The 10,778-nt window shown below is 46.2% G+C and overlaps 1 protein-coding gene and 1 pseudogene across 1 annotated transcript; both read right to left on the bottom strand.

The window, feature by feature from the left end:
- Positions 1-1,181: 1,181 nt before the first annotated feature.
- Positions 1,182-1,578, bottom strand: LOC132383889 (histone H2B-like). Its single transcript, XM_059955090.1, has one exon. It carries the CDS (start codon positions 1,576-1,578, stop codon positions 1,204-1,206), a length of 375 nt encoding a protein of 124 aa, XP_059811073.1. The 3' UTR covers positions 1,182-1,203.
- Positions 1,579-5,887: 4,309 nt separating this feature from the next.
- LOC132383849 (uncharacterized) overlaps positions 5,888-10,778 on the bottom strand; it is a 101,098-nt pseudogene continuing 96,207 nt past the window's right edge.

Below are 10,778 nucleotides of genomic sequence, written 5' to 3'. Positions count from 1 at the left end.
CCTGTACTAAGAAGCAAAGGAACATCTGCTGGTTGTTCGCCAGGATTGCGACCTTCTCCTCCCGGAAGCGCAGCAGGACTCCGAGAAGAGTATTGTTGAGGTCGGGGCCTGTGATGATCACGTCATTAAGGCAGATACCAGCGCACTCTGCACTGGAGTCGAAGACTACCCTGATCTGATTGGCTTTTCTGGGTGATAAACCCCAAATGTTGGGAGGTACCAGGACTCCTGACCTTCTCTCAGTGGCGGTGCAACTTCAGCATGTCCGTTAGCGAAGATCTTCTCCATGAATGCTGCGTATTGATGCGGCATCTCAGGTTTCCTTTTCAGGGTTTTTTGCGAAGACGTGAACCGCTTGACTGCTTGCCCTTTGTTGTTTGGCAAGCGCTGGCATGGTTCCCTGAAAGGTAATGTGGCAACCCAGTTATTTGCTTCGTCTCTGAAGACTTTGGTGTCCATTATTTTTAAGAAGACGGCGTCTTGTGGTGATGGAGCAAGTTTATTATCATGTTCAGATTGAGCGAAGACTGACTGTCCCAGCGTCTTGTCAGTTACTTTAGTACACTTGTTAAAGCTCTGTCGTGCTTCCTTAATACATATGTAGCTTGTGCAGGGTTAAAAAATTGAATGGCGGCCATTCTCTTACACATTGGCCTTCAGTATGTTAACTGTTAGTTTGTGTACATTGCCAAGGCAGATCTCTTCTATCATCACCCAGACCAGATCCAGTCGTTGGGCAAAGGGGTCGTCGTGTGGTCCAGTGACCTGCTCCCTAAACTTGTGCACGTGGAGAAAATCTTTTCCTAATAGCGGGAGTAATTCTGATTTTGGATCCAGTTCTGGGATATGCTTGGCAATGTGGTGGAGATGTGGCTGGTGTAACACTGCACTTGGCGTCGGGATCTCAGTGCGGTTATTCAAAATTTCATTGCACTCTAAGAGCGGAGGGAGACAGATGACAACGTTAACATCCAGAGTTTGATGATAAGGTGATGAGAGAAATTGATGAGGGTAGGGTCGTGGATGATGAGTAACCGATTTCACCAGGACATTTGACAATGTCTCTCCTGGGCGTATCAAAAATAAATTTTCAAACTTACCTCAAATCCATGTCTCAATATTTTGTAACTCTTTTAATGAAACGGTGAGTGGCTCTTAAAAGAGCTTTTGATTTTCCCGTTTGTTTTGTCAGTAAACTTGACTTCACTTGGAGCTGGTGTACTTGGTCACCGCCTTTGTCCCTTCGGACACGGCGTGCTTGGCCAGCTCCCCGAGCAGCAGCAGGCGCACGGCGGTCTGGATCTCCCAGGAGCTGATGGTGGACCGCTTGTTGTAGTGAGCCAGGCGGGAAGCCTCACCCGCGATGCGCTCGAAGATATCGTTCACGAATGAATTCATGATGCTCATGGCCTTGGAGGAGATGCCGGTGTCGGGGTGAACCTGCTTCATCACTTTGTAGATGTAGATGGCGTAAGTCTCCTTCCTCGACCTCTTGCGCTTCTTGCCAGTCTTGCTCACCGGTTTGGACAGAGCTTTCTTGGCGCCCTTCTTGGGAGCGGGTTTCGGTGCATCAGGCATTTCCCCTTCGGCTTCAAACACAATAATAAGCAGAAGCTGTTCCGAGCCCGGACTAAATAGCCAGTGCCCAAAGTGGTATGTTAATGAGGATGGGAACGCTGAGCATTTCCATTGGCTGTTTGGAGAAATGACTCACCAATCGGAACGCTGGGGGATGGGAAGCGGCGCCAATGTGTGGCGGTTACCGCTGTCGTTTAATGCGGGAGGAAGTACAGAAGGGCAGAGACAGGCGGGGGTGAGGGCTGAAATTGAAAAGGGAAACGCAAATTTCAAAAGCAGAATGAAAATAAAATCAGATGAAATGTTGTAAAATTAAACACGAAGACGTTCAGTTCATGACAGGGCAGCAGGGGAGGGAAGGAGAGATTTGAACATTTCAATGTAAAGTTCAAATCGAGCTTATTTATGCACAGGTGAAAGGAACAACGTATTTGTAGCAGCATCACAGACACGTTTCATCGGACACAACATTGACAAGAATAACTGGAATTAAATATGAATTATACCAACATATTCAAATAGACAGAGGACTATCAGAACAAAATCAAAATAACAAAGAGATTATGCGGGCAGTCGGAGAATCACCCTTTTGACTTTCTTCATCTCGTCACTCTCGATTCAGAGTCAGGCAACACTGCCACTTTGATCTGGCCCATGCCTTCATTCACCAGGTCCAACACTTGCCCTTATTGGATCTTCCCCCTACTTACACTAGTAATCGTGTTTGTGAGTGTGTGGCCAGGGTTAGAATGGGTGGGTGCACCTTCTTAGGATTAGGTTTGACGGTAGGGCTGGTGGATGTATATGTGGGGCTGGGAGAGATAAGGCTGTGGAGTTTAGTATGATGAGTTATGTGGAGCTATGGTGGAGAGGGTAGTGGAGCCACTTTAATCTACCCGATGCCTTTCATTAATGTGGCCTGACCACACTTGGCTTAAAGAACCGGGTGTGCTAAGGGATACATCATCAGTACTGCAACCTGGGGTTATTGGGGGTTTCAGGTCGTTAATCATGAGATTCCTTTGGCCAGGTGACCGAGCCAGGGTTGATCAGACCCAGCTTGTGTTTAGCCCATCGACCAAGATAATGACAGGCATGTTGTGGATATTTTAGACCTTGTCCCTTGGCTGTATTTTGACCATTTGTAGAGTTCAATGTTCTGAGGCCTAGTAATCAGGCTTTACCTCCAAGTAAGGTTCAACTTCCATACTTTAAATTTACATCTGTCTTTACTTTGTATCTGTGTGCCTGGGATCGCATGGGTTAAATTAACAGTGTTTACTGCAGTACAAACTAGTGATTAAGGTGTGCAGATTCACCCATAATTCTAAAGTATAAAAACCTCCGAAATCCAGAACTTTTTCTGTTGACATGACGTCACAAATGGAGAATTTTACCACAATTAATTGGCTTGTCATATGAAGAGCCTTTCATGGCTCTGGGCCACTCTTCCCTGTAACATCGAATAAAGAAAGGTTACCAAATTGAAACTGATCAAATAGTGCAAGGGCTTCATTGAGTGGATGTGGAGAGGATTTTTCTAGTGGTGGGAGTGTCTAAAACCAGCCCACACAGCTTCAAAATAGAAGGACATCCTTTTAGAATGGAGATGAGGAGGAATTCCTTCAGCCAGAGAGTGGTGATTCTGTGGAATTTTTTGCCATAGGCAGCAGTAGAGGCCAAATCACTGTTTACTCTTTGTCATACAGGCTACCTGTACTGATGAGTTCCTCCAGCATCTTGTGTTGCTTTAGATTTCCAGTATCAGCAGATGCTCTCGTGTTAGTGATTTACGCCTCATTCTGAGGGTTTCTTTCCTCAGTTATGGAATGCTCCTTCAGGGGAAAGATGCTCGTTGCCTGTTGTCTGTCACATCCTGATCGAATCTAACAGATTTCCTCATTTTCTCATTAACTGCAGGGAATATAGACTTAGCCCACTCCTCTCACATAACCAACCCTCCATCCCTGGAACCAGTCCAGTCAGTGTGGGGAACAGTCACTGCGCTCCCTCGATTGCAGGGATATCCTTCCTGAGGAAGTGTGACCAAACCCGGACATTACATTCAAGGTGTGCTCTCACCAGGGCCCTATAGAATCCAGTGAGACATCTGTACCCCTCTTCTCCACTCCTCCTGGATCACAGAACAAAATAGTGTTTGCCTCTCTCATTACTTGTTGTATCTGCATGTTAACTCAAGTGATTTGTTTACAAGGACACCCAGGTCCCTCTGAACATCCCCATGTGGAAATGACTCTTACAGTTTGATCCTGGGAATGGGTGATCTCACATTTCCCCACATTCTGTTCCATCTGCCCCATCCTCAACCATTCACTCTCCTGTCGACATCCCCCAAACCTTCTCACTACTGACACAGTCCATCCCAATCTGCCACAGCAGCAGACATACTCACTGAATTATGCAGCACAGAAACAGGCCCTTCAGCACAACACATCCATGCTGACCAAGTGGACAAAGAAAACCATTGTCAATTACCTACATTTGGCCCATGTCCCTGTGAAACTTCCCTCTCCACAGTGCAAGAGATATTGCAATGGTGCCCACCTATACCATCACTGGAAGTAGTTTGTTCCATGTAAATAGCGCATTCTGTGTACAATCCCGCTCCTCGTGGTCTCATTTAATTCTTCCCTCTCTCACTTTATGCCTGTAATCTCTAGCTTCCAACTCCATGACCCTGGAGATAACAGATTCACTACTGACCATATCAATGTCTGCCATTATTTTATCAGCCTCTCTAATGTCATATACACTCTGGTGAGAATGTTCCAGTCTATCCAGCCTCCTGTTAAATCCCTTTTGCACCCTCTCTAGTTTAATGTCACCCTCTGATCACTGGGCAACTATAACTGTACGCCGTGCTCCAAGAGTAGTTTCCCCAAGTTTGGTAGAGCTGTAATGTGACGTCACGGTCCAGGGCCCAATACTCTCCCGATGAATGCAAGTGTGGCAAACACCACCTTCACCGTCCTGCCGACCTGTGTTTACACTTTGAAGGAATTCGATATCTGCACCCCGATGTCTCTCTGTTTTACAACACTCCCAGGGACCGACCATTCCCCACGGCAGTTCTGCCCTGGTTCGTCATTGACAATGGAACACCTCACGTTTATCTGTCATTCCTCAAATCACTGACCTCATTCATCACCGTCCTGTTGTATTGCTGGTTACATTTTTTTCCACAATCCACGATATCACCAACTTTAGTGGCATCGGTAAATTTGCAGATCCGGGCATTGATATTGTCAGCCGAGTCTTTAATAAATAAATTGCCGCAGCAGACTTGACTCGATCCCTGAGTCACACTTTTGATCACAGGTCTCCAGTCGAAACGATGACTTTGACTCCTACCACCAGGCCAATATTGTAGCCACTGCCCTGGATCACGGGATCTCTCCTTCCAGACACGAGCCTCACCAGTCTGAAGCTCGCAGGCTTTTCCTTGCAGCGATACACACAATGCCGGAGGAACTCAGCAGGCCAGGCAGCGAGAAAACAGCCGACGTTTCAGGCCTGGACCCTTCACCACGATCTGTAGTTTCCTGTGTTCGGTTTTCCTCCGATCCCAAGTTACTGCATAACATAACCCATCCTCCAATCCTCTTCCACTACTCCTGCCCGAGAAGGGCGCAGAGAGACAGGAGTGGAGGAGACAAAGTCAGAGTGACGGACAGAGCTGAGACCGGACTCTCAACTTCTACACCCGTCAATTTCCAGCGGTTTATCAGAAACACAGAGCTCCTGAGAGAGGAAAAACTCCCTAACACACCACGTACACACTGAAGGAATTCTAGGAATTTACTGGCGGTCGGACTTCATCCAAACGGAATACAACGTTTTTGGCACAGGATTAATTTCAAATCGCCCGCCAATTTCAGAGCACCCAGCAACGGTGCTTGGTTACATTTCTTTAAAATGATTACCATTAATTTTATCACGGATTATACAATGTCAGTTTCATTTAATGCATTTAATATCTAATTCATTCAATTAAGATTTAAATGCATAATTACGAAATCCGTTCTCGAAACGAGTGAACTGCTTTCTGTCCGAGACGGATAAAAGGATTAAGATCGATCTTAATACATTCAGGATTTACGGTAATCACTGACTGGAACGGCATAATCACAGGAATATTTCAAGCGAAACAGATTAATCTGTTTCAAATGTAACTCAGCTGACTGTATCGATAAAAATAATTAAAAGGTTGTGGACACAGCTCCGTCTGTGAGGCGGTGGGTGGCTCTTAGAAGAGCCTTTACTGTGTTCGGGAGGAAGTGGGAGTATTTCAGCCGCCGAACCCATAGAGAGTGCGGCCCTGGCGTTTCAGAGCGTACACCACATCCATGGCAGTGACCGTCTTGCGCTTGGCGTGTTCAGTGTAGGTGACCGCATCCCGGAATCACATTCTCTAGGAAAACCTTCAGCACCCCGCGGGTCTCCTCGTTGATCAGACCCGAGATCCGCTTGACGCCGCCACGGCGAGCCAGACGCCGGATGGCCGGTTTGGTGATGCCCTGGATGTTATCCCGGAGAGCTTTACGGTGCCGCTTGGCTCCGCCTTTGCCCAGTCCTTTGCCTCCTTTCCCTCTGCCGGACATGATGCTGCTTCACTCAGGTCGCTGCTCAGTGACAAACCGACTGCTGATGTCTCATTTTATACACAGCGCCCCGACCTGCCCGAGAAAAGCGCAGAGACAGAGGCGGGGAGGGGAGGAGACAGAGTTAGAGTGACGGACAGAGCCGAGAGCGGCCTCTCATCGTCCAGCTCCACCTTCACTTTACCACACCCACCAATTTCCAACGGTTTATCCGCAACACAGCTCTCGAGCGGAAAAAAACCGCCCTCACACACCACGTACAGACCGGAGGATTTCTGGAAGTTTGCTGATTCGCCTGCTTTAAATTATAGGAAGTGCTTTTCCGTTCCGCAAATCCCCGAAGACCTCGGTCTGTCCCTCCCCGGCCCCATGACCAGTGCGAGCGCCCTCACACACAGCAGTTGGTGGCCGAGGGTGCAGTCACTTCCAGTGATGAGAGGGTTAATTCATCAGAACAATTGTTCCTTTGGGTCGCGAGGGAAATGAAAGTCCGGTCACATAAAGTAACAGGATACATAGGCAGATATAAGGATACACAGACCTCGCTTCTGGCGCCTTCTAAACCCCAGGTAAAGTGGTGGCTGAGGAGCTGGTGTGAGGTAGGTGGGGCTTCAGCTACAAAGCCTCTCGAAGGGAAGGTGGAACGGGTACATTGAGAGGAGAACTTTCTTCCTACTGCACGGAAGGGGTTAAACGAGCAGGGATGAGGTCCTACAAAGTGATTTTCGGGAACTCGGAAAAAAGCAGGACTTCCAGGATTGCAATCTCGGAATTATGACCCAAACCATGTGCTGGTGTACTGACAATTCGATAATGCCTGCACTTTAATATGTTGATGATGATCTGATGCAGGAGGGAGGTCTTCAGATTCATGGATCAATGGGCTCCCTTCCAGGCAAGTGGGAGACCGGGACAAACAAGGCCATTTCCATCTGGACCATAAGGGAACCAATATCCTCACCAGGAGGTTTGATGGTGTCACTTGGCAGAGTTTGGAGTAGCAAGTGGGAGAAAGTACGTATGATAAGACAGTCTGAAAAGAACGAGAGCTAATAAAATTGCTGGGACTGATGGGGTGAAATGAGTTTATTTCAACATTAGGAGTAATCTGTTGTCGGAGGGATAGGGCTGGCAGCTCAACATTCCTGGGTTTCATTGTTTTACACGTGAGTTGGGGTAGGGTGGGTTTAACAGAAGCAGAGGTTACCCCACTGGGATTGTCACAATAAACTGGAAGGCTCACTTGCAGAGGCAATCTGCAGTTACACTGATAGGATTATCATATTGGACCCCAATGACCAGTGTGGGGACTTTATCTTCCCTAGAATTGATTGGATCTTGCACAAGATTTCTTCATTGAATCTGAAGAGTGTTTGAAACATTATGTACAGAGCCCAACCCGAGGAGAGAACAGACAGGAGGAATTAGTTTTGGGAAACGAGCCAGGCCAGCTGACAGCTGATTGTCATTGAATATTCTGGGATCTTATTTTTTTTCTTAGTGATGAGGAAGAATAAAATCAGATCTTGTATGAATTGCAGGAGGGCAGGTTAGTACAGAGTAAGACAGAAACCACGGGGCATTGATTGGGAGCAGCCACTGTCAGACAAGTCCACATCTGACGTGCGAGAGTTGTTTCAAGACCAGCAGATCCGAGTTTGAAATTGAGGTACAGGATTTATGCACATTTGGAAAGGCATGGCCTGATTAGGGACAATCAGCATGGTTTTATGTGGGCAGATCACGCTTGACAAAATTGATCGAGGTTTCGGTGGTGGTGATACAGATTATAAGATACAGGAGTAGAACTAAGCCATTTGGTGTATCAAGTCTGCTCTGTCATTTCTTCTTGGCTGATACATTTTTCCTCTCAGCCCCAATCTCCTGCCTTCTCCCTGTATCCCTTCATGTACTGACCAATCAAGAATCCATCAACTTCTGCCTTAAATATACCTAAAGTCTTGGCCTCCACAGCTGCCGCCTGTGGCAATGAATTCCACAGATGCACCACACTCTAAAGAAATTCCTCCTCATCTCCAATCTGAAAGGAAGACCCTCTCTTCTGAGGTTGTGTCCTCTGGTCTTAGACACTCCCGTCCTCTCCATATCAACTTTATCAAAGCCTTTCACCATTCAATAGGTTTCAATTAGTCATCCCTCATTGTTCTAACTTCCAGGGAATAAAGGCCCAGAGCCATCAAACACTCTTCATATGACAAGCTGTTTAATCCTGGAATCATTTTTGAGAATCTTGTTTGAAACCCATCCAATTTCAGCTCATCCTTACTAAGATAAAGGGCCCAAAACTGCTCCCAATAATCCAAGTGAGAGCTCACCAATACTTCATAAATCTCAACATTACATCCTTGCTTTTATATTCTAGTCCTCTTGAAATGAATGCTAACATCATATTTGCCTTCCTCACCACAGACTCAACCTGCAAATTAACCTTTACAGAACCAGCACAATGACTACAAAATCCCTCTGCACCTCAATTTTTTGTATCTTCTCTCCACTTAGAAAATAGTCAACCCTAATATCTCCTCAACCAAAGTGCATGACCATACACTTCCCAGTTCTGGATTCCATCTGCCACTTCTTTGCCTATTCTCTTCATCCGTCTGTCCTTCCCTATTTCCTCAAAAATACCTGCACCTCCACCTGTCCCTTCATATCATCTGCAAATTTTGCAACAAATCCATCGTCAATTTGGATAGTTATGTGCACAGGAGGGGAATGGAGAGTTATGGGCTGAGTGCAGGTCGGTGGGACTAGGTGAGAGTAAGTATTCAGCAAGGACTAAAAGGGCCGAGGTGGCCTGTTTCCGTGCTGTAATTGTTATATGGTTATAAGAGACAGGTGGAGGCGCAGGTATTTTTGAGGAAATAGGGAAGGACAGGAAGATGAAGAAAATGGGTAAAGAAATCATTGACATATAACGTAAAAAGAATCAGTCCCTACATCTTGGTGCTTGATGAAGGCAAGACTGTGGACATGATCTCTATAGACCTTAGTAAGGCATTTGTAAAAGACCCGTGGGTTTCAATATAAATTGCAATTTCAATTCAGAAATGGATTCCGCATAGAAGTCTATGTCGGGCTGGAAGTCAGTCTACAGAGGTGATCCACAAGGATTGATGCTGGGAATTATGTTGTTTCTGATATATATCAATTTTTGGATGAAAATGTTGATGGGTGGTTTACAAGTTTACATGTGACAGCAAGATTGATGGAATTGTGGACAGTGTAAACATTGATCAATGCACACAGTGTGACACAGATCACAAACATATGCAGAGAAATTGCAGAAGGAACTTAATCTGGGAGGGAATGTGGTATGGCACTTTGGGAGATCAAATGAAAGAAGAAAGTATAATGTTAATGATTGACCCCTTCACAACATTGGTGAGAAGAGTGATCTTGGGGATCTTGGGATCCAGGCACATAGTTCACAGAACGTGGCTACACAACGGGATAAGGTGTACAGAATGCTGGTCCCCACTGGTCACTGTGTTGAGTATAAGAGCAAGGGAGTCACGTATTACGACAGGCACACAAACGCACGGTGAATGGACCATGTCCAGGTAGGTCGACTTTTGGCAGTATGAAGGATAAGAGGGATCTTGAGGTCCGAGTCCATAGGAGGCTCAAAGCAGCTGCACAGGTTGACTCCACAGTTAAGAAGGCGTATGGTGTATTGGCCTTCATCAATCGTGGGAATGAATTTAGGACTGGAGAGATAATGTTGCAGCGATACCCGGCCCTGGTCAGACCCCACTTGGAGTACTGTGCTCAGTACTGTTTGCCTCACTACAGGAAGTATATGCAAGCCATAGAAAGGGTGCAGACGAGATTTACAAGGATGTTGCCTGGAATGGGGAGCATGCCTTATGAGAATAGGTTGAGTCAACTTGGCCTTTTCTCCTTGGAGCGAAGGAGGATGAGAGCTGGCCTGATAGAGGTGTACAAGAGGATGAGAGGCATTGATCGTGCAGATAGTCAGATACTTTTTCCTAGAGCTGAAATGGTTGCCACAAGAGGACACAGGTTTAAGGTGCTGAGGAGTAGGTACAGAGGAAATGCCAGGGGTAAGTTTTTTTAATCAGAGAGTGGTGAGTGTGTGGAATGGGCTGCCGGCAATGGTGGTGGAGGCGGATACGATAGGGTCTTTTAAGAAGATTTTAGATAGGTACATGGAGCTCAGTGAAATAGAGGGCTATAGGTAAGCCTGGTAACTTCTGAGGTAGGGGCATGTTTGGCACAACATTGTGGGCGGAAGGGCCTCTGTTGTGGTGTAGGTTTTTTTTGTTTCTATGACTGAACAGGACTCCAAGGGTATTCAGTGACTTGGAAATTTTCTTGCATCAATCTCCAGATGTACTTTTCAATAAGCTTTTTTGCAGAGCTTCCTGGAGTGTTCTTTTGTCTTCATGGTGTAATTTTTGCTGCGATACTGACTACCAACAGTAGTGTAATTTTATTACAATCAATTGAAACACCTTGACTGCACATGGTGATCTCCAGTTAACTGATGAGGTAGCTCCTAAAACCAATTGGCTGCAGCAGTGATGATTTGGT

This window comes from Hypanus sabinus, chromosome 31 (assembly GCF_030144855.1).
Source record: "Hypanus sabinus isolate sHypSab1 chromosome 31, sHypSab1.hap1, whole genome shotgun sequence".
Classification (NCBI taxonomy): Eukaryota; Metazoa; Chordata; class Chondrichthyes; order Myliobatiformes; family Dasyatidae; genus Hypanus; species Hypanus sabinus.
The sequence above is the reverse complement of the archived record's forward strand: the minus strand, read 5'-3'. Positions and strand labels throughout refer to the sequence as shown.